Raw genomic sequence first — 24,813 nt, 5'->3', positions numbered from 1 at the left:
CTGTTGGTCTGTTTGCTCAGATCCAAAACCGAAGAACATGTTGAGAACTAGCACGTGGCCTGTTTGTAATTGTTAGAGGATCAAATGAAAGCTGATTGTGCACACCAACGTAATGTCCTGGGGAAACCTGCAGTAGGATGACATGAGAGCAATGCGGGAGAAATGGTGGCTCTGCCCCGGAGGCTCATGGGTACGCCTGGCTGGCCTGGCCGCTGTGTTGCTCAGACTGTGGCCCTCTCGCCATTCGTGTCAACAACGATGACTTCAGCGGCGTGCCCTTGTGAGCTCACCTTGCTAGGAGATACACAGGAAGTTAAGATTAGAGCAATGACAGTGTGGAGTGGGAGGACTGTGTCATACCTGCACTTGGGGGATTTCTGTGTATTAGTGTGTGTGTGTGTGGGGGGGGGGGGATATCTGTGTTTAACATAAAGATCTTCTCTTTGAGCAGATTTAACAGTGTCTGTGTTCTTGGAACACACAAGGACAGTTGCTGGAGTCAGTCATAGACAATATTTCAGTCACCTCAGTCTCTATTTCATCTTGTACACTATTCTATTGTATTCTTCACTCTGCTACTGAGCTAATACATTTATTGTAGCGGTCACATCCCATTATTTTCACTGAATTATTAGAAATAACTCCCTTCTTTGTGAAATCAATGCATTTATGTGGTTCATTTGACAGCAAATGTCACAGATTTGACCAATTTAAGTTCAAAAACAAAATTGTTAAACATTTTAAAAGTCACGGTTAGAAGAACCTCTGGACTATTATGTATTTAAATTGTATACATCCCTTTTCAACCAATCAATAACTGATCATAATCAGGCTAATTTAAATGCATCACGCTGACAATTACTGGTATTTGTTTTTTTTTTTTTTACATTTTCTAAAACATGATTGAGTCAATATATGAAATACATGTGATATGCATTAATTTACAAAACAAAAACATTTTAGAAATGGCATTTTATTAAACATGACCAAACTCTGAAACTTTTGTGAAATTGAATCGTTCACACTCGTTCTGTTACCCGATTAGACACTTTTTTTAAATTAAATCCAACCCTTGTGGGTGTGCGGATACTTTTATCAACCCTCCCTCTGATGATGACTAAAACTTTGAAAAAAAATAGCGTTTAATTAAAATGTTGCATGTAGGCTGAGGTAAGAAAGTTGGTTTAAAGTCAGAGACGGGTTGAGAGTATATTAATCACAGTCTGGTGTCAGTGTGGTACAGAACGTGTTGCGCACATCAGTGCACGCTGTCTCAGTTAACCAAAAGCGTTGTAAATGGTTGATATTTCAACATTTCAATTATGACAACATGAATCCCAGAAATGTGCATGCATTTATATCTTAAGGTTATGATTAAACGAAAGACTAACCATTAACTTGTTTTTGTTTGTTTGTTCGTTTTTAAAACAAAAGGGCAAAATATTGTGGGCCAAAATCAGAGAAGAATAGGCTATCGAAGAATAGGCTCACCACAGTTAGGGTATGACTATCTTATCAAGCTATAGGAATAATTTACATCTGATGAACAATATGTCTATATGTATGTACATGTTTATTATCTGTTTATTTTCTCTGTATGCTGTATTCAAAATGACTAATTTATCATTAGGCTATTAGGCCTAGAACAGTAGCATTATAGTAGGTTACTACTAAGTAATCATAATAATATTGTTGATGTTGTTATTATTATAATGTTCATTATAACGGGTTAATGATTTTATCATTGCCTACCTGCATCTGCCACTACAATAAAATATTGAGTTTATTTTGATCACATGCAATTCCAGTAATCAATGGACTGTATTATTTATATTTCCTAAAATGTGTTATTGACCTTAAGTAGCCTAAAGTGAGAAAACGTTGCACTCACAACCGTTTCAGAGAGTTCAATAGTTTGACAATTGTTTATCCTGTTGTCTGCTTAGTTAGAATATATGAGCCGCACGAGCAAGTCCTTGAGAAATGGGGAGGGTCTTTGCGAAATTCAAGCCTATCACGTCCAGCTTCGGCATCAGACCCACCTCCAGCCAATTACCAATCGCAAAATGTATATATCATAGGTTAGGAAGCAGGGCATGTGTTTGAGACACTGGTAGGGACTCTTGGAAAAAAAGACAAGGCAATTATTTCCGAAGGTTAACGATAAAATCATTAACCCGTGACTTTTACTAAAAATTATGCCTATTTCTTGATATATTGAAATTGATGGTGCGTTTTCCAGAAGTCGCTAGACCTATTGTTCTATGAACTTTAGAACGTATTATTTAGTTATTGGGTGAACAAAAAACGGTAGGTGGACGAAATGTTGATTTGTGTGCCTTTATCTCAAAATCGTTAAACGCGCTTTCATTCCACTCGACTTGAAACAAAAGGGGCACGGTGAACCTATGACATTGCGCATACACTGAGACTGGGGCTGCACATGGGCGGCATAGGTCCCAATCTTTATCTCAGTATGTTGAATGGGACTGATACGCAAACTTTCGGAAAAGACACCGAAATCAACAATCACCTTCAACGCAGCAAGGATTTAGCGGAGTTCAAAATGGGAATTCAGGACACCAGGTTATATTACCAAGACGCAATTCAAAACGGACAAGACGGGTTGGTACTGCCATACCACGCAGACCAAACTGTGGCAGGTTTCGGAGCACAACCCGGGAGGTTTTACTCACCAACTCCCCTCAATAGCTGCCACTTCAGCAGTGTCAGGTCGCCAACTAGAAACGGAATGGGACAGACTTATTTACCGACGGGAGGCGACGGTTTCTCGACAACTAGCAAAGAAGTTTACCCTGCCTCTCCAGAGAGTTATTCCGCACCCTTTCAACACGGGTACCCTCGCACTCCGCTCTACCCATTACCTGGGCTACAGGTGTGCGGGAAGACGCAGGCTCTCCTCAACAACTATCCTCTGTGGGCGAAGTTCCACAAATACCAAACGGAAATGATCATAACGAAACAGGGACGGTGAGTAAAAAAGCAAATTCCCTCAGAGGGAAACGTTATTGCCTGTTTATTATAAGCCTATAGCAATAGCATCTGATGTAGACACCAAATGACAATAAACTGGGCACAGACGTCAGTTCCAAATGTATTTTTTTGGTTGAGTTGTCGACTAACGTGAATTCAACATGACACCTTGACAATGGATTTAAGCTAAACGTTGGTTAAAAAAAAAAAAATCCCTTTGATGATTTTTTTTCAAATCCAATCAGTTGTCCATGTTGATACAACATCATCACACGTATTGTTTTCGGTGGAAATGAGGTGGAAACAACATGAATTCAACCAGCAAAATGTGTTAGTTCCTTCCATAGGTACTGTAGGCCTAGGTCAATCGCGCTAAAAAGTTTTTGACAGGTCTCAAGGTATGAGAACATGTGAGCTAATCATTGGTGAGAAGTTCAGGGAAAGTTGTTCCTTGCTGCATTGCTCATGTTTTCCTCAAACTCATTCCTAAACATTGTATGTGTAGGCTACATAATGTTAGCCATATCAGTGTGTACCAAACTGCCAAAGCCGAGTATGTCACACGAAAATTAATTGGGCCTATAAGAATGAATCCAGACACGGCATGAGACTATTGACCCGCTTCAGACTAACAAAGTGCTCAGAAATATTCCGGCTTGTTTATTAGATATTAATTCATATGATGCACAAAACATAATAATGTACATGTTAAACTAGCTGGCTATTTTAGTTGTTGCTTTTTGCCCATCATGAAATCTGCATGCTATTTAAGCTTAACTTTAAATAAACTCCAACATTGTGAGCTTCTCACATATTTTTCTAGTTTTCCTTTGCATATTTTTTTTAATTACATGTTCTAACTGATTTAACTTGTGCAACATGAACATTTTAGGCAAAGCAATCCAAGTTCTCATGCGCTGGTTTGAGTCCAATGTGCTATGATGAGGAGCATAAATACTAGCCACAATATCATGGAAATATTGTTGCTGGAAAACATTATGATACTTCAGCCTGACTCCCTGAAGTGCATGCCGAGTGTATCACCACGCTGGCATAATCCGCCGTCTCTAATTGAACCATTTTCCTATTTGTTTCAAATGCAATTTTGTGCTGCTACAATGGTAAATATGAAAATAAAACCTTATTCCAAATTAAAAGAACACTCCCACTTCTCTGTAATGGTTTAAATCAGTGACAGTTGGTTCAGGTTCTGTCAATCGCATTCATCTCTCTACTCTAATCATTACTATCATGATTGTGTAGGCCTACAGTATATTGGTGCTCTGTGTATGTCTGTGTGTGCGTTTGTCAGTTTTTGATATAACCTCTCCTGGCAGATAACCCTGTGGAAAATGACAGTCTGGTCATGGTTATCTCGGCTCTTATAATTAAAGTAATTAATGCATATCTTAAAATACACATATTGCCGTGCCCCCCGCCACCCCCCTTCACACACACACACACGCAAACACAGAGGCACAGGCAACATACATGCCTACATAATCATGATATTAATGATCACATGCACATTGAATTTAAATACTGTATGTGTAAACAGACTTACCACTAAATAGCTACTCTCATGATAACATTTTCCACTGATAGTGAAAGAAAAGTATTGGAACCATTGGGTTCTCTAATGCTACTCACTTCCAATGGAGCCAAGTGAAAGGGTGAGAGAGAGACACAGAGAGAGACACACAGAGAGAGAGACAGAGAGACTCGGAGAGAGACATAGACACACAGAGAGAAAGACACAGAGAGAGACTCATAAAGAGACAGAGAGAGACCCAGAGAGAGACAGAGAGAGAGACTCATAAAGAGACAGAGAGACTCAGAGAGAGACTCATAGAGAGACAGAGAGACTCAGAGACTCATATAGAGAGACTCAGAGAGACATACTGTAGAGAGAGAGACATGGAGAGACACATAGAGAGACATACTGTAGAGAGAGAGACATGGAGAGACACATAGAGAGACATACTGTAGAGAGAGAGAGCACGCAAGTGCACAAAAGAAAGGGAGAGAGAGGGGTAGGGGGTGAAGGGCAGAGCAGGCACCAGCGAGGTTTCAGATGGCCATACACAGAGCAGTGGTGCTAGGCACCTTTTGAAGTCCAGGAAGGAAGGCAAGCTTTTTTTCCTCTTTCTTCACTCACACCTCTTCTCTGGTACAGTTAAGAGTATAGGGAGTGAGGATCCCATTCCCTCAGAAGAACAAGTCTGGCCTTTTGAAATGTGCAGCAATCCCTAGGCATGCAGCAGGGGCAAGGGTTCTCCTGCTCTTTTCAAGTGTTCCTGTAAGACAAGACCAATTAATTTAACATGGGCTTGGACCAGCCATCTCCACCACCACTGACTCTTTGACTCATGGCAGTGGCAATGGAACCATATCTGTTGGTGAGAGGTTGCTATTGATTGTGATAGTGGTCCACCATGTACTTAGATTGCTGATAGAAACATGATTGAGGAGATTATGTTAGGTGCTGGTTCAACATGATTGGAATTTAAAACTTCTTGGCGCACCCATCCTTTTAGCTGGATCATTTTCGTCAACATCCGCTGAATTGCAGAGCACCAAATTCAAATTAAATTACTAAAAATATTTAATTTTCATGAAATCACAAGTACAATATAGCAAAACACAGCTTAGCTTGTTGTTAATCCACCTGGCGAATCAGATTTCAAAAAAGCTTTTCGCCGAAAGCTATCCAAGCGTTTATGTAATGGCATCTCTCTCAGCAGACAAAACATTACAAACAGCTAGCAGCAAAGTAGATTGGTCACAAAAGTCAGAAAAGCAATAAAATGAATCGCTTATTACCTTTGATGATCTTCGGATGTTTGCACTCACGAGACTCCCAGTTACACAATAAATGTTCCTTTTGTTCCATAAAGATTATTTTTATATCCAAAATACCATTTGTTTGGCACGTTATGTTCAGAAATCCACAGCCTCGAGCAGTCACGACGGGGCAGACGAAAATTCCAAATAGTATCCGTAAAGTTCGTAGAAACATGTCAACCGTTTTTTATAATAAATCCTCAGGTTGTTTTTACAATAAATAATTGATAATATTTCAACCGTAGCTTCTTCAATAGGAGAGAGAGAGAGAAAATGTCTCCTCCAAGCTGCTCACACATGCAAAACGCTGCTGGCACCCAGCCATCCACTGATGTGATGTGATCTTTCTCGCTAATTTTTTCAGAATAAAAGCCTGAAACTATGTCTAAAAACTGTTCACACCATGTGGAAGCCATAGGAAAATGAATCTGGTTGATATCCCTTTAAATGGAGGGAAGGGATGCAATGGACCAGGGAGCTTTCAAAATAGAAGGAACTTCCTCTTTGGATTTTCCTCAGGTTTTCGCCTGCAGTATCAGTTCTATTATATTCACAGACAATATTTTGACAGTTTGGGAAACTGTAGAGTGTTTTCTATCCTAATCTGACAATTATATGCATATTCTAGATTCTGGGCCTGAGAAATAGTCAGTTTCATTTGGGTACGTTTTTCATCCAAACATCAAAATACTGCCCCCTACACTCAAGAGGTTTTAACCAAGACATGCATTTTTAGCAACAACTGCATTCAGCCATTGTTAGGTTTCAGAAACGTCTCTTGTCAAAGAAGACATGAGCATTATGTTGTGTGCTTTTTGGATTGTTGTAGTATTAAAATTTTGAATACTCTATAATTTGATGACATCTCTAACTGTTATTGATCAATAGCAAGATGTTTTCTTGGACGGAGATATGATTGAGTAAGTTCTTACAGTGTAGGCAGCCCATTTCAGAGGAAGAGTTCTGCCCTAACCTGAGACTCATGGGAATCATGGTAACCTGCTCAGAGAGAAAATACATCTCTGTCTCTCTGGTTCAATGAATCTCTGTAATGTTGTGAGAAACACATCAAGTATATATTTCTCACTTAATATGTTCAAAATTGTAACTAGGATCAATCAATCACAATGTAATTAAACCATTGTGTTTTGACTGTTTATAACCCATTTATAAATAAACAAGTAATGAACACGCCTCAAAGGATAAAGTAGAGTTTTTGTTGATTGTTTTAAGTGTCTTTGGTCCTATAAAAGTACTATATAAATCCAATGTTTGTAATATATTTTTTCACTATTCAAGTTCATGGAGTAATACTATGTTGGCCGTTGACACTGTAGCAGAAAGTGTTGGACGTTTTAGGCTTTTAGGTTTATTTACTGTAGCTGTCGAGGTGTTTCTGAAAACTGGGGTTAAATAAAAATGCACATAAGCGTTTGTAGAGATATAGCAATCAATGTCTGTCAACATCAAGTGCAACCTAGTCTGTGTCTGGGTAATGCATATATGCTCCACCTCTCTCTCTCTCCAGTGAAGCAGAAGTAGGACTATTTCAAGGTTTTGATGTCTTAGGCTTTTTAAACAACTTGTCACATCCTGTACAGATGTTAGTGTGTGCATACATAAAGTATGCAGTGTCTTGCAGAAACCTCTAATACCAACTTTTCAGAAGGAACTAACCCAAGTACTTCCTATATGCTCTGATGTTTAGGTTCTCATCGCCTCTTGAAAGATGTCGAGAATGGGGAGCATGTCAGGCCTCTACAGTGTGACCATTTTACTCACACTGTAGTAAAATAGTTTAGGAGCACAAATTTCTTTGTGTGTGACTCAATTTTTAAACTTAGGAGCACACATGCTACTTGTAAAAAAAAATATTAAAAAAAAGTCTGCGTTGCCATAGAGCCCTGCATGTATGATGGCACCCACTCATTGAAACCTTTGATTTGAAGTTCATTAGTGATGCACCCATATGACATTTTTGGCCGATACCGATATCCAATATTTTCCTTGCCAAAACAAAACTGATACCGATATCCGATATTTACAATTCTAGCAGCCTTTTAAGCATTCTACTACAGTTACACACACACACACATGGACGCAACACATGGACGCAGCGGTCTAAGGCACTGCATCTCAGTGCAAGAGGCGTCACTACAGTCCGTGGTTTGAATCCAGGCTGTATCACATCCGGCCGTGATTGGGAGTCCCATGGGGCAGCACACAATTGGCCCAGCGTTGTCCGGGTTTGGCCGGGGTAGTCTGTCAACTGACTTGCATAGTTAAATAAAGGTTACACACACGCACACACACCACACTGACCAAAAAGTTATTTTGTTGGCATTTACGTATGTCCCCATTACCAGTAAAACATAATCAAAACCTATTTCTTTCACATACTTGCTGTGCTGTTTCGTTGTCCATTTGTTCAGTCATTTCATTCTCAACCAGGACTTCTATGGAATGCCGTTTGGGTCTTTGCATGTCTATAAATATACTATTTAACACTATTTGGCGTGTGAATAACACTATTTGACATGTTAAGTAAGCTTGTTGACCAATCAGGACTTGAATGTGACTGCACATCACATAATAATTTAACGCTTTCATACATTTTTTTACGTAGTTATTACACATTGATTACACTATCACTCGTATTTCATATGTCACAATGAGTCATCGATATGTATGCTATGATGCTGGTAAAGTTGTCTCGCACACCTACAGTGCTGGCCATTTTTAAAAAAGCTAGCTAGCTCATGGATGCAAACAATGTTCTTCCCCAAAAATATAGCAAAATGACATAATCTGTTTCAATAGCTATAGTTAGCTAGCTCATAGCTAGTCATCATCTAAAATTACCCTAATTTTTAAGACCGTTCTTATTTGACTAATGGTGGTCGGACCCATCTGTAAAGCTAGCCACAATAAGGATTAGCCACAATAGTGGACTTTAAGGTTAGCCTTCAAAATAAAGTATGACATAATTTACTATTCATATTCATTTGCATCACTGTCAATTACATATTTTTATTTTGAAGGCAAACCGCAAATTCCACTATTGTGCCTAATCCTTATTGTGGCTAGCTTCACAACACATAAGCTAGCTGGCTGCTTATAATGTTTGCTTTTGGCCACAGGGTTAAGTAGCTGGCTAGCTATTTAGTTTCATGAATTGAAGTTCAATTTCAATAGGCGAACAACAAGTGGCAACTTAGCAAATACTTACTCACAAGGATTCCTAAATCATTGCTAAGAATAATGAAAATGACTGCAGTTTCTACTGGTCATTGTTTTCAGGCTGGTTGTATTGATGCTAGCTAGGTGCCAAGCTAAAGCTATCTACCCCGAAAGTTGCGGTTGAACAAATTATGCTTAATTACCAACACGGTATTGTAAACACATCGTTCGTGGCCGGTGTTTACTTGTTTCCTGACTTTTTTGTACAGCTTTGACAGTGCTATTGTATCTTTTTTGACACGCAAAGATCAAAATGGCGTTCCACAGTATGTATGTCGTGAAGCTGATAGCAGTGAGGCTATTACTGTGTAACTCCGGTAGGGCAACATCTGAAAAATAGAGCACTTGGTAGTGTTAACCGGTGCTCGACCAGTCGGCGAAAGCCAACATCACCCACGACTGAGAATGGTTGATTGTCAAGGGCAATGAATTCCATTATCTTGGCTATAATGGATTTTGCCTTTGCGTTGTCTCACTGAAATGTTCTTACTCTTTCAAATGACTGCTTGACTTGTTGACTGCTCGATCCACACAGCAGACATTGTGGGCTAGTTTAGGAATGCTGTGTGTTGCAAGTATAGTGCAAAATTTTACGTGGTGTCTTTACGTCATGTTCCTTCGTTATATATGCACGTCAGCTTTGACATCGGTTTTGCACATTGGGCGTTAAACTAGACATCGATTCCGATATGTTCACAGATATATCGTGCATTCCTAAAATTCATGCTTTCAGCAAAAATATGTTGTTTGAATATATTCTGTGTATTTTAATTACTGTCCAGCCAAAATCTAAAGTCCAATGCAAACAGTACATTATCAATCATATCTTCATAGTGTATCAAATAACATCATCTGACTATATTCCTGAGCTGCTGTTCGGTTTTCTGTCTACACAAAGGTTCTCTGTACTGTACCTCGATCCATTGGATAGAGAATAGGTGCCTATAAATACTGTGATACTCTCCTTGTGTCCAGCAGCAGCTGTAGACTGGCATGTTTTCATCACCGATGATCAAGTGTACATGTGTGGTGACATAAACTGGACCTGAAATCCTGTCCTGTTGAATCAGTGGGTGCACTCAAGCAGAAAAGTCTTCTCCCATGTGAATATGCAGTCACTCACCGGCTTCTGCTTCATTTCCCCAGGGCTACCCCCTTTCTCTTTCTCTCTAACCCAGCCGATGTTTGTTTGTCATTGAGCTTTGTTTTTCCCAACTACACCCACATGTTGAATGATTGGCTGTCTGGCAAGTATTTGACTTAAATATGCTGATTTAGTTAGAACAGGTACTACCTGTGGCACCACAGTCCCTGTCCTTCCAGACAGGTTTCGGCTAAAGACAGTAGTGTAGGAGTCAATAGACATGGACTCGTGGCATGGCTAGACCAGTCTGTGGCTGCCCACTCTCAGTCAGGCTCTCTGCCTTTCAGACTCAGCCAGAGAAGTTTCCAGATCTCATCCTGCATAATCAATCATGAAAACCCCTGAACCTCCCCCACATCTCTGTGGCTTCTGATTTCCTATAAAAGGCCTCAGTTTAAATAAGTCTGACAATATCAGTGAAGGAAAATGTCAGCTATCAGTGTTCTTGTTTTCTGTTTTAGGGTAATGGGGTTCCACTCATGACTCAAACAGTGCCAGTGTCTGTTTTCACTTATATTAAACACAGCCATGGAAGGAGAAACCTATCACCTGTTATGTCCTAGCAGCTAAGGAGCTGCCACAATATTTGGGTTTCACAGAGATTTGAGATTGATTGTTGCACTGGACTGCCCATGATTCAGGTAGACATATTCATATCCAACAGTGTGGAGATTTACTGTAAAAGGAAAAAATATCATCACCCAATTGTCTTTTGTCTTACCATAGGGTATGATGTGTGTAAGGTCTCGTGTGGGTTTTGTCAATGGCACATTTCCTCGTACAGATATGACAGCCTCTTCCATCTTGTCACATAAAAGCATGCAGAACAAACACAAACCAAACAGATTTTATAACAATGTCACAACCTAAGGTGGTCTGTTTTCTGAATACATTTTAATTTATTATATAGTATTCTGGCACAGATCCTTTGGGTTCCCTAATGTCTGTCATTGAAGAGGAGAGGTTAACGCTGTCTCAGCAGAGTACAGTTTGCCTTGACTAATTGACTGTGGTATTGAAATCTGTGAGATACACACATATGCCATGCACACACACCCAATTGGAGTAGGAGTTACCCTCCAGAGTGGATGCCCCCCCACACACACACACACACACACACACAAACAAACATTTGCCCCCAAAAGAAATGTCTCTTTATACACCTCACTTGTTTTACACTGCTAAATGCTGAAAGAGCTTGAGGGTCGAGCAGACTGAATTTAAATGAGCTGACTTTATAGGCTCACACCAAGTGGAAAAGGTAATGCCCCTTCTGTCATACCGAGGTAGACAGGGCTGTCAGTGTAAGAGGCAGAGAGTAGCTCTCTCTCAATCTCTGCTATAGTATTGTAGAATTACATACGTTACCATGGTTTCATTTAAAGCAACCTACATATAACCCTATAAAAAGTAAGTGCCTTCAGTATTAATTCGGAATATTATAGCAGAAATTGCCTTCATATTCTCACCATAGTAGTCAACCAACAAATAACCCTCTAAAACGTAAGCACCTTCAGTATTAATGATGAATATCGTAGCAGAAATTGCATTCAGGTTCTCACCATAATAGTAATTTCCTGAGTTGGCTAGTTGGTGGTGGTGATGAGAGTATCTGGAAAGGAAGTGTGTTTTTAGCACAGCTTTTTGAACCACTAAGGAGTGGGCACAGCCTTATCTGATCAAGTATCTACCTTCACTAGAGGCACACTATCTCGGTCTATGTGTTGCGTTGGAAGTGCTATACAGCTATAGCCTCAGGTACTATGAAGTATCAAAACAGCGGGCCAAAAGCATGCCGCGAATCTTGAGCAACATCAATTACCCTGTGCTTATCTCAAACAGCCGTAACCTGCAGTATCATAATGAAGGCATATACAGCCTAGTGTAAACTGATATGTATAGTGTATATGCCAGGGCGTCAAAGGGCAAGGGGTTATAAAATGTACACAGGCTTAGAGACCGTTAATCCACGCCGACAGAAAGTAATCCTGTGGTTGTGTTGTGCCATGCTGTTCCGGTAGCCTTGTGTGTGTGTGTTTTACAGTACATTATGTATGTATGAGTGTGTTTTTCCTGTTTATGGACAAACTTTACCCTCCATTTCCCCACTGTATTGCCTTGGGACAGGCTGACCTCCCCGTTACCTCCTCAGTGACTGCCCCGGTGATCAAATCAGTTCACCAAGTAAAGCTCCAGCAATCAGACGCTGCTTTCTGGCCCATCTTTTATTAACAGCCATATTAAATATTCACCTCCACTACAACACCCTGCCCCCCCTCTCCTATCACCCCGCTCTGCCCCTCAGCCATCTGACCTCACACAGAAGAAACACACACAGAGCTTTTAAAAAGAAATCCCCTCTCTATCTTGCTCGATGTTGTTTCTGACAAAGATGCCTTGGGGTTGGTTCAGATTGTAGTACAATTTGTAGCTCGAAGTAGATTTAGTCATTCTGATGGTAGTGTTGTAAAAGCTGTCAAGTCAAGAAATGTTTGTGTATTTTAATTCCAATTGTTTGTACTGTGTATATCCACATTGGAATAATGGGGGTAAAACGTTATACATGATAAGGTTATTAGAAAGAGCAATACAGTATCATATTTGTGTTTCTCTCTGAAATAATTCCACTCAAACTATATTTTGCTATTTGTTTCATTAGTCAACTGTCTTTTTGACTGTATGTGGACCAATAAAACAAATACCAAGAAATGCATTTTTTAGTGGTATTTTCCTTTCAATTAAATCTTGCCCTATAAGAATGTACTACATCTCTTTTGTTGTATTTTTTATTTATTTTTAATTTGACCCCTTTTTCTCCCCAATTTCATGGTATCCAATTGTTTTAGTAGCTACTATCTTGTCTCATCGCTACAACTCCCGTACGGGCTCGGGAGAGACGAAGTCATGCGTCCTCCGATACACAACCCAACCAAGCCGCACTGCTTCTTTACACAGCGCGCATCCAACCCGGAAGCCAGCTGCACCAATGTGTCTGAGTGCACCTGTGCACCTGACACCGTGCACCTGACAACCTTGGTTAGCTCGCACTGCGCCCGGCCCGCCACAGGAGTCGCTGGTGCGCGATGAGACAAGGACATCCCTACCTGCCAAACCCTCACGATGCTAGGCCAATTGTGCGTCGCCCCACGGACCTCCCGGTCGCGGCCGGTTACGACAGAGCCTGGGCGCGAACCGAGAGTCTCGGTTCGAGTCTCGGTTTGAGCACAGCTGGCGCTGCAGTACAGCGCCCTTAACCACTGCGCCACTCTTTTGTTGTAATTTTAACCAAATATATCTCCCTCTTCTCTCATCTGACCATGATCTCTCTTCTACTCTAGGAGGATGTTCCCCTTCCTGAGTTTCAACATCAGCGTTCTGGACCCGTCAGCCCACTACAATGTGTATGTGGACGTGGTCCTGGCTGACCAGCACCACTGGAGGTACCAGGGAGGCAAGTGGGTCCAGTGTGGCAAAGCAGAGGGCAACATGCCAGGTATGATTGTACTATAATTAAGCAATAAGGCCAAAGGGGTTGTGGTATATGAACAATATACCACTGCTAAGGGCTGTTCTTAAGATTCACTGTGGTATGTTGGCCGTATACCACAAACCCCTGAGGGGCCTTATAGCTATTATAAACTGGTTACTAACATAATTAGAACAATTAAAAGTAAGGTTTTGTCACACCCGTGGTATACGGTCTGATAAACCACGGCTTTCAGCCAATCACTATTCAGAGCTCGATCCACCCAGTTTATAATATTTCCACACCACACTCTCTGTCATCCATACAGCTCCAATCAATGACATACAGTGGTACAATCAGTGAATCCCCAATACTCCTCCAGAGTAGCCTTGAGAGTTAGAGCATCAATTTGAACTACCACGCAGCACTGCAGTCATCGAAATAGGTCAACCTGTGTCATAGCAGGTATGGTGGCTGTGTGGCACCGGACTTATTACAGTGTAGTGGTAGTTGTGGTAACATTGCCATGGTAGCTAACGATTATGTGGTGGTGGGTTAGAATGTTGTTGTGCCGATGTTAACTGGAGCTGTGATTGTGTAGTAGGGCATTTGCTTGTAAATGATTTGTGAAGCATTTATGTAGGCTTATGTAGACTTATAAAGGGCTCAAGAAGGCTTCATTAATGTTGTTATTAACTCTGTCCCATAGGGAACAGGATGTATATGCACCCAGACTCTCCCAACACAGGGGCTCACTGGATGAGGCAGGAGGTGTCGTTTGGCAAGCTCAAGCTCACCAATAACAAGGGCAGCTCCAACAACGTTGCACAGGTAACAGAATACAGTATGCTCAGAAAGTCATTTAAATACGTCATAAAATCCTAATGTTTTATGTTGTTGCTTTTTTGCTATTTGTGTGTTTGTTCAGTAGTTTGAATATTTATCCAAATTAGATTTTCTTTTGATGGTGCTTTTGATCGTATTTCCCCCCAGAAAAAAACTAGAAATAATGAAAAATATATCTATATAATGTGAGGTCGACCGATTATGATTTTTCAATGCCGATACCGATATACCAAAAAAAGCTGATACCGATTAATCGGACGATTTTTATTTATATATATATTTGTAATAATGACAATTACAACAATACTGAATGAACACTTTTATTTTAACTTAATATAATAAATACATAAATAAAAATCAATTTAGTCAAATTTAGTCAATTTTACTCAAATATATAATGAAAAATGTTCAATTTGGTTTAAATAATGCAAAAATACAGTGTTTGAGAAGAAAGTAAAAGTGCAATATGTGCCATGTAAAAAAGCTAATGTTTAAGTTCCTTGCTTAGAAAATGAGAACATATGAAAGCCGGTTGTTCCTTTTAACATGAGTCTTCAATATTCCCAGTTAAGAAGTTTTAGGTTGTAGTTATTATAGGAATTATAGGACTATTTCTCTCTATACCATTTGTATTTAATATACCTTTGACTATTGGATGTTCTTATAGGCACTATAGTATTGCCAGCCTATTCTCGGGAGTTGATAGGCTTGAAGTCATAAAGAGTGCTGTGCTTCAAGCATTGCGAAGAGCTGCTGGCAAACGCAGGAAAGTGCTGTTTGATTGAATGCTTACGAGCCTGCTGCTGCCTACCACCTTTGTCAGACTGCTCTATCAAATATCAAATCATAGACATAATTACAATATAATAAACACACAGAAATACGAGCCTTAGGTCATTAATATGGTCAAATCTGGAAACTATCATTTCGCAAACAAAACGTTTATTCTTTCAGTGAAATACGGAACCGTTCCGTATTTAATTGAACGGGTGGCATCCATAAGTCTAAATTTTGCTGGCTAAAATTCAGGCAAGTCTTTGTTAAGAAGAAATGGTCTTCACACGGTTTGCAATGAGCCAGGCGGCCCAAACTGAAGCATATACCCTGACTCTGCTTGCACTGAACGCAAGAGAAGTGACACAATTTTCCTAGTTAATATTGCCTGCTAACATGAATTTCTTTTAACTAAATGCAGGTTTAAAAAAAAAAAAATATATATATATATATATATATATATATATACACACACAGTGCTTTCGGAAAGTATTCAGACCACTTAACTTTTTCCACATTTTGTTACGTTACAGCCTTGTTGTAAAATGGATTTAGAAAACAATTATTGTCAGCAATCTACACACAATACCACAAAATGACGAAGCAAAAACAGTTTTTTTAAAAATTTTAGCAAATGTATTAAAAATAAAAACATATACCGTATTTACATAAGTATTCAGAACCAATTCTGTGAAACTCGAAATTGAGCTCAGGTGCATCCTGTTTCCATTGATCATCCTTGAAATGTTTCTACAACTTGATTGCAGTGCATGTCAGAGCAAAAACCAAGCCATGAGGTCGAAGGAATTGACCGTAGAGATCCATCATACTTAAATGGAAGAAATTTGGAACCACCAAGACTCTTCCTAGTGCTGGCCACCCAGCCAAACTGTGCCATCAGGGGAAAAGGGCCTTGTTCAAGGGAGGTGACCAGGAACCCGATGGTCATTCTGAAAGAGCTCCAGAGTTCCTCTGTGAAGATGGGAGAACCTTCCAGAAGGACAATCATCTCTGCAGCACTCCACTAATCAGGCACTCCTCAGTAAAAGGTACATGCCAGCCCACTTGGAGTTTGCCAAAAGGCACCTAAAGACTCTCAGACCATGAGAAACAAGATTCTCTGGTCTGATGAAACCAAGATGGAACTCTTTGGCCTGAATGCCAAGCGTCACATCTGAAGTAAACCTGGCACCAGCCCCCACATTTACATAAGTATTCAGACTCTTTACTCAGTACATTTGTTGAAGCACCTTTGGCAGCAATTATAGCCTCAAGTCTTCTTGGGTATGACGCTATAAGCTTGGCACACCTGTATTTTGGGAGTTTCTCCCTTTCTTCTGTGCAGATCCTCTCAAGCTCTGTCAGGTTTGATGGGGAGCGTTGCTGCACAGATATTTTCAGGTCTCTCCAGAGATGTTCAAATCTGTTGAAGTCCAGGCTCCAGCTGGGCCACTCAAGGAAATTCAGAGACTTGTCCCGAAGCCACTCCTGCGTTGTCTTGGTTGTGTGCTTAGGGTTGTTGTCCTGTTGGAAGGTGACCCTTCGCCACAGTCGGAGGTCCTGAGCGCTCTGGAGCAGGTTTTCAACAAGGATCTCTCTGTACTTTGTGCCGTTCATCTTTGCTTCGATCCTGATTAGCCTCCCAGTCCCTGCCCTTGAAACATCCCCACAGCATGATGCTGCCACCACCATGCTTCACTGTAGGGATGGTGCCAGGTTTCCTCTAGATGTGACACTTGGCATTCAGGACAAATAATTCAATATTGGTTTCATCAGACCAGAGAATCTTGTTTCTCATAGTCAGAGTCATTTAGGTGCCTTTTGGCAAATTCTAAGTGGGCTGTCATGTGTCTTTTTAGCGAGGAGTGGTTTCCATCTGGTCACTCTACCAAAAAGGCCTGATTGATGGAGTGCTGCAGAGATGGTTGTCCTTGTGGTTGTCCTTCTCCCATCGCCACAGAGGAATTCTGGAACTCTGTCAGAGTGACCGTCGGGTTCATGGTCACCTCCCTGACCAAGGTCCGCCTCCCCCGATTGTTCAATATGGCCAGGCGGCCAGTTCTAGGAAGAGTATTAGTGGTTCCAAACTTCGTCCATTTAAGAATGATGGAGGCCACTGAGTTCTTGAGGACCTTCCATGCTGCAGAAATCTTTTGGTACCCTTCCCCAGATCTGTGCCTCAATACAATCCTGTCTCGGAGCTCTACGGACAATTCTTTCTACCTCATGGCTTGGTTTTTGCTCTAACATGCAACTGTGGGAACTTACAGTGCCTTGCGAAAGTATTCGGCCCCCTTGAACTTTGCGACCTTTTGCCACATTTCAGGCTTCAAACATAAAGATATAAAACTGTATTTTTTTGTGAAGAATCAACAACAAGTGGGACACAATCATGAAGTGGAACGACATTTATTGGATATTTCAAACTTTTTTAACAAATCAAAAACTGAAAAATTGGGCGTGCAAAATTATTCAGCCCCTTTACTTTCAGTGCAGCAAACTCTCTCCAGAAGTTCAGTGAGGATCTCTGAATGATCCAATGTTGACCTAAATGACTAATGATGATAAATACAATCCACCTGTGTGTAATCAAGTCTCCGTATCAATGCACCTGCACTGTGATAGTCTCAGAGGTCCGTTAAAAGCGCAGAGAGCATCGTGAAGAACAAGGAACACACCAGGCAGGTCCGAGATACTGTTGTGAAGAAGTTTAAAGCCGGATTTGGATACAAAAAGATTTCCCAAGCTTTAAACATCCCAAGGAGCACTGTGCAAGCGATAATATTGAAATGGAAGTAGTATCAGACCACTGCAAATCTACCAAGACCTGGCCGTCCCTCTAAACTTTCAGCTCATACAAGGAGAAGACTGATCAGAGATGCAGCCAAGAGGCCAATGATCACTCCGGATGAACTGCAGAGATCTACAGCTGAGTGGGAGACTCTGTCCATAGGACAACAATCAGTCGTATATTGCACAAATCTGGCCTTTATGGAAGAGTGGCAAGAAGAAAGCCATTTCTTAAAGATATCCATAAAAAGTGTTGTTTAAAGTTTGCCACAAGCCACCTGGGAGACACACCAAACATGTGGAAGAAGGTGCTCTGGTCAGATGAAACCAAAATTGAACTTTTTGGCAACAATGCAAAACGTTATGTTTGGCGTAAAAGCAACACAGCTCATCACCCTGAACACACCATCCCCACTGTCAAACATGGTGGTGGCAGAATCATGGTTTGGGCCTGCTTATCTTCAGCAGGGACAGGGAAGATTGTTAAAATTGATGGGAAGATGGATGGAGCCAAATACAGGACCATTCTGGAAGAAAACCTGATGGAGTCTGCAAAAGACCTGAGACTGGGACGGAGATTTGTCTTCCAACAAGACAATGATCCAAAACATAAAGCAAAATCTACAATGGAATGGTTCAAAAATAAACATATTCAGGTGTTAGAATGGCCAAGTCAAAGTCCAGACCTGAATCCAATCGAGAATCTGTGGAAAGAACTGAAAACTGCTGTTCACAAATGCTCTCCATCCAACCTCACTGAGCTCGAGCTGTTTTGCAAGGAGTAATGGGAAAAAATTTCAGTCTCTCGATGTGCAACACTGATAGAGACATACCCCAAGCGACTTACAGCTGTAATCGCAGCAAAAGGTGGCGCTACAAAGTATTAACTTAAGGGGGCTGAATAATTTTGCACGGCCAATTTTTCAGTTTTTGATTTGTTAAAAAAGTTTGAAATATCCAATAAATGTCGTTCCACTTCATGATTGTGTCCCACTTGTTGTTGATTCTTCACAAAAAAATACAGTTTTATATCTTTATGTTTGAAGCCTGAAATGTGGCAAAAGGTCGCAAAGTTCAAGGGGGCCGAATACTTTCGCAAGGCACTGTATATAGGCAGGTGTGTCCCTTTCCAAATTATGTCCAATCAATTGAATTTACCACAGGTGGACTCAATCAAGTTGTAGAAACATCTCAAGGATGATCGATAGAAACAGGATGCACCTGAGCTCAATTTCGAGTCTCATAGCAAAGGGTCTGAATACTTATGGAAATAAGGTATTTCTGTTTATAATTTTTAGAAATTAGCAAACATTTATAAAAACCTGCTTTTCCTTTGTCATTATGGGGTATTGTGTGTAGATCAATGAGGGAAAATAATTATTTAATCAATTTTAGAATAAGGCTGTAACGTATTGTGGAAAACGTGGAAAAAGTGAAGGAGTCTGAATACGCTGTTTGTGTGTGTGTGTGTGTGTGTGTGTTCTCACAAATGTAGTGCACTGGGCCTTTACTAGTCCTGTATTAGCAGACCGATATAGCCATCTGTAGCGCGGACAACACATTTGTTTCAGCGCCGCCCCCCTCCCCCTTTGACCCCAAATTCTCAGCATCCCCCCTCCCCTCCCACAGCGAAAAATATCGCAGCACCCCCCACTACTTCCTAAGGCTATGATGGTCATAATGCTCTTCTATAACTAACTCTACAGTGCTGTTCCCTCCTAGATGATCGTGCTGCAGTCACTCCATAAGTACCAGCCGCGGCTGCACATCATTGAGGTGAAGGACGATGGTTCTGAGGACCCCTTCCTCACCACCAAGGCCCAGACTTTCATCTTTCCGGAGAACCAATTCATCGCTGTCACAGCCTATCAAAATGCAGACGTGAGTCACCTCGCCTGACCTCAACAGCTCATTGGGCGTGCCCTTTTCCATAGCGTATCATAGACAATTATAACTTAATTAGGAATAGAAGTATACTCGCACAAAGGTGCCAAAGCAGAAGACTTTCCCATGATAAGAAAATAAACTGTGTGTAACCCTCATTAATTATTTCATGCAGTCAGTGATCTCTCTCTCTCCCTCTCTCTCTCTGTTTCTAATGCATCTACGCTCTCACACTCTCTCTCCAACGATCTGTCTGTCCTATCCTTGCCCCCTCTCCCATCCTGTCTCCTGCTATTTCTTACACAGATCACTCAGCTGAAAATAGACCATAACCCCTTTGCTAAAGGTTTCCGGGACAGTTATGACACGTGAGTATGCCAGAAAATAACTGAATTAATAAAGAGAAAACAAAACCCTGCTCTCCAGAGGGGCCTCTAGTCTTGAATGAGAATGTTTAAAGCCGCTCTATGTCTATACAAGCAGGCGCTGAGGCACAGTGTTCACACACCTACTCAGTCCAACCGTATCAACACTAGATATCTCCATCTAATATATCATGTAAAATTGCTAACGCTAGTAGGCCTATGTATTTCTATCTCACAAAGATGTGTTGATATGAGTAGGCGTTAGAAGCCTTTTAGTTGATTGAGAGATATTTTTGGCTTAGGTTTTGTCAGGAAGTAACACCTCCCCTGCCTAGGCTGTATGCACCGCCTGACACGGACCGCCTCACCCCGTCCCCCACCGAGGGCCAGCAGTTTTTGCCGGGGACCTGCTACACACAGGGGTACCTGACGGACCAGTACATGAACCCGCTGCCCCAGAGCCGATTCTACAGCCGGGAGCACATGGCTGCCATGGGCCAGCAGTCCAAAGACCCCTCAGCCAGCCCCCACAGCCGCTGGTACCTTTCCCCCCAGCAGAGTGTCACCTCCAACCGGCTGGACTTCAACACCTACGAGAGTGACTTTGCTAGTAACAGCTTCTACAAGCCCTTTCCCCTGCAGACGTCGGCCCACCACGCGCTGGGCTACTACGGGGACAGCCCCTTCGCCTCTGCCAGCGTATCCGTCTCGGGAGCCTCCTCAGCAGCCTGGACCACCAGCCGACCCTCCCCTCAGTACCTTAACCACCCCCACCCCAGTAAAGCCGGCCCCAGTCTAGGCTGGTTCAGGCCTGTGTCCTCTTCCAACTCCTCCTCTTCAGGTCCCGCCAGGCTCCACCCCCCATCCCTGCTAGAGCCGCTCCGCCCCCCACCCCCACTACAGGACAAGCCCAAGGAGGTGGGGGGAGAGGACCCCTGGCTGGAACCCCCCTCGGTCAAATCAGTGGACTCGGCCGACTCCGGCCTGTTCGAGAGTGGGGTAGAGAGCAAGAAACCGCGAGTGTCGCCCTACGCCTCTAGCACGGAGAACTCGCCACCCACCCGCAGTGCGGAGGTCTGTGAAAAGGACAGCAGTAGTGACGCCGGCTACTACGGCTTTTACACCCACTGAGCCCCCCACCCACCACGTAAATACCCTCTCCTAGTGTCCTACCCGATCCTCTTTGTGCTTTAGTATCTCCCACATGGCCGTGTGTCTCTGCCTGTCCAATGAAGTCATGTAATGGCGCTGGACTGGAGCTCAATTGGCTACGGAAGTCCAACAACAAAAGGGTGAAGACAAGTCAGATATCTTGTACCTCAGCTATTTTCACACACACACACACACACACACACACACACACATATATATATATATATATATATATATATATATATATATATATATATATATATATATATATATATATATACTTACTTTAGAAATAGAGTAGACCTCTCTATAGCCCAAACGTGTGGCTACTCTACTCATAAGGCCCTCTCTTTGTGTGTTGGCTACGTGTTTCAGAACAAGGACCCTTTGAGGTCAGACACTAACACTTTGAAGGTGACTGTCAAAGTGTGTGAGGGCCAAAGAGCCAAGGCGATTTGACTGGGTCCACTGACACTGCCCTAGAGACACGTAGACACAACGACACGCAGACCTGTGACTTAAGTCTTTCTAACGTTTGGGGATTAGAAAATAAGACGTCTGCACACCTGCTGACAGAACCCTGCAGGGACTGTCCGGTCTTCCCACGTCACACACACACACACACACTTACACAATCGCCCACACACTTTCTCTCACACACACATGCTCACGCACAGACATTTCTCTATTCTCCCAACTCTTTTAGTATATGATCACAATTACATGCCCCAATGTACTAAGATGCAGACAAGACTGGTTGCATGTTAATAACATAATTGAATAATTTCTGACTTATCCTCCCTCTACTGTCTGAGGAGATTCCAACTCCCCCTTGTGACAGCAGTGAAAAACTGCAAGCTGAGGGTCGAGCACACAGGCGAGAGGCCAGAGGTCAGGTGTCAGAGGTGAGGGGGACCTTAGCCCTGAAGTGGCAACGCTAATCAGCCTCAAGCCCGACGGGACAGTCTTCCTCTGGTCTTCTGAAGCCTACAGCAGGTCTGTCATTTAGAACTATTGGCCTTAGCAGCCAATAGGAGTCGCCACTCTGAAAGACTCACAACACAATGGAATTCAACATATCTCACAGACACTCTGGAGGCAACTTCATTTGAATTTGTAAGCGCACAAAGGGAACCTAAATCATTGGATGAATTTACTCTCAGGCTTCCATCCCAGACCATTTCAGGGAGCTGCGTTCAGTTTTACAGGGTAAAAGTTTTTGACGGTTTCACTGTAACAGAGGTCGCCCTCTGTGTGATTTAAATCAATCTGAGAGTGCCCCCGTCAACACACAAATAAAGACCACAATCAATAACTGCATTAAAACGGGGGCCACTCGGACAACACACACTGGAAATCCTACTAACAGAGAGCTGATAATGACACACACAAACACACAGACACAATCATAATGCCAAAAGCCCATTATATGGCCTACACAGGGTAATAGTAATATAGGGTAGTATTTGTATTTATTTATTGGATTTGATGACCTCTGTTGCTTCTCCATTTCCACCCACCCTGATACCAGGCAAATATGTATCCTAGGGCTAAGAGAGAGCCAAACAGACAGGGTACATGTAGCCTATGTATTGTCACTCCCAGGCTTGGTTAGGGTGACCTGACAGACCATGTCCACCCCCAGACGTTAGGTTCATCATGTCGTGACAAAGGCGCAGCTTCCTGGCAAGGTGACAAGAGATCTATAGAGAGAGAGAGAGCCTCCAGTCTGAGCTGATCAGAGCCCTGGCCTTCACAAGGTGCTAATGACCACAGACAACTATTGGGTGACAGTCAGCCACTCACTCAGAGGACCCTGGGATAGTGGTGGTCTTAAACCACGTATTGCTGGGTTTGTGTGCTCCAATTGCAAGGCCATCAGAAAAGAGACAGGAATGTAATCAAGGCAAGACCTCATTATTTATCACACTTCTGTAGCTAAAGTATGTGATTACAGTATATGATGCACAGAGGACAGACATGGTATAATTAGCATTTAGTGAGTGACAGGCCAACCATGAAAACATGACTCATAAACACAGTCAACCACTCACACTGGAAGGTGACAAACACATCCACTTTAAAATAAAAAAAAAGAATAGAGGTCTGTGTGTCTATAGTCAACACTGCTGGCTAAGATTGAATATACTTCATGTAAGATATAATTGTATTTAAAAAAAACATACATATACAGTATACTAGATGTTCATTTTGTTGACCTCATCAAAGTGTTTTTATATTATTCATTCATGACTTATATACAGTAGGTGCCAACTTTCAAAAGGAAATTCTGCCATTTGTGTCAGGCTAATCAGGGATTCTCTGACAAAAACTGGAGCAATAGGATGGAAAAGACAATCAGGTCTGTGGTATTGCAGAACTCTATATTAAGTATGTTTGTAAACAGAAAGACATCCCTAAACGGAACTAATCTTGACTACTGTGACACCATCATAATGGAATAATGCTGCAGCACAGTAAAGGTCTCGCACAGGACATTGGACTGACTTCATGTTTTTAAATAGGGAAAGGGAATAAACTGGAACTTGAAAAGTCAAGCAAGATGTTTTCTTATGCAGAATCTTATGCTGGACACTGTACAAAAATATTATATTGCTTCCTGAACATTTTGGTTTTACCCTTAAGCAGTTTAAATGAAAAAAACAAAAAAAGGACGAGGTTTCTTAATATATCTTAACTTAAAAATCAGAGTTATTTGATAAGAGGTGGAGAGTTATTTACGTTATTTAAGTGCAATTATTTATAAGGTGTTCAATATGGCAAGAGCAATTAAAAACGTTGGTTTTATCAAATGCTATGGAAATGTGCTGACATTTTACTCTGTATCTTTTTGTATGTTACACTGGCACTGAACCTGCACTAACATGACAGCTAGTGAGTGTCTCTGTTGGGGGAAATAGAGAATTCTGTATGTGTGGTGTGGACTCCTCAGAACTGCCACCTAGTGGTAATCTTACTCCTTACAATGAGCAAAACAAACCCAACTCGTGACAATAGAAATCTTCCGTAAACACTCCATAACCGATGATATTTTCCATCCTTTAACGTTCATGTCCCCAATATCAGAATAAACCTGTGAATGGGAAATGTAGTCCCCTGGGATTGCCATTGTCTACAGAAGTAATGATGACTTTAAAAGGCTTAGAGAATAAGGTGTTGACTTGAAAGGTCAAATTCTCCATCCAACATTGGATAGTGAATCATCTTCCTTTGTGTTTAATGTGCACTGTTTGTCTTGGAGTAGGGCACCTTCCATTCTGTGAGATGAATTATCCTCACGTTTTATAGAGGTG

General features: G+C 41.6%; 1 protein-coding gene across 2 annotated transcripts; it reads left to right on the top strand.

Annotated features, from left to right (window-relative positions):
* The first annotated feature begins 1,826 nt into the window (after positions 1-1,826).
* LOC110499122 (eomesodermin) lies at positions 1,827-21,717 on the top strand. 2 transcript variants are annotated; one of them, XM_036955946.1, is made up of 6 exons: positions 1,827-2,991; positions 13,561-13,715; positions 14,398-14,519; positions 19,821-19,979; positions 20,289-20,350; positions 20,650-21,717. In XM_036955946.1, the coding sequence occupies exons 1-6, from the start codon at positions 2,444-2,446 to the stop codon at positions 21,476-21,478; spliced, it is 1,875 nt and encodes a 624-aa protein (XP_036811841.1). In that variant the 5' UTR covers positions 1,827-2,443; the 3' UTR covers positions 21,479-21,717. The 2 variants fall into 2 exon arrangements, with proteins under 2 accessions (XP_036811841.1, XP_021431720.1); XM_021576045.2 differs by having other exon boundaries at positions 2,444-2,991; positions 20,683-21,478.
* The last annotated feature ends 3,096 nt before the right edge of the window (positions 21,718-24,813 follow it).

Source organism: Oncorhynchus mykiss, chromosome 20, assembly GCF_013265735.2.
Source record: "Oncorhynchus mykiss isolate Arlee chromosome 20, USDA_OmykA_1.1, whole genome shotgun sequence".
Classification (NCBI taxonomy): Eukaryota; Metazoa; Chordata; class Actinopteri; order Salmoniformes; family Salmonidae; genus Oncorhynchus; species Oncorhynchus mykiss.
This window is presented reverse-complemented; position numbering and strand designations above follow the sequence as displayed.

Excerpts from the sequence above, each read along its gene's own strand:
- LOC110499122 (XM_036955946.1), top strand. The coding sequence starts at position 2,444 with ATGGGCGGCATAGGTCCCAATCTTTATCTCAGTATGTTGAATGGGACT. Across the intron at positions 14,520-19,820 it reads GCTCCAACAACGTTGCACAG|ATGATCGTGCTGCAGTCACT; the intron begins GTAACAGAATAC and ends GTTCCCTCCTAG. Across the intron at positions 20,351-20,649 it reads TTCCGGGACAGTTATGACAC|GTTTTGTCAGGAAGTAACAC; the intron begins GTGAGTATGCCA and ends TTTTTGGCTTAG.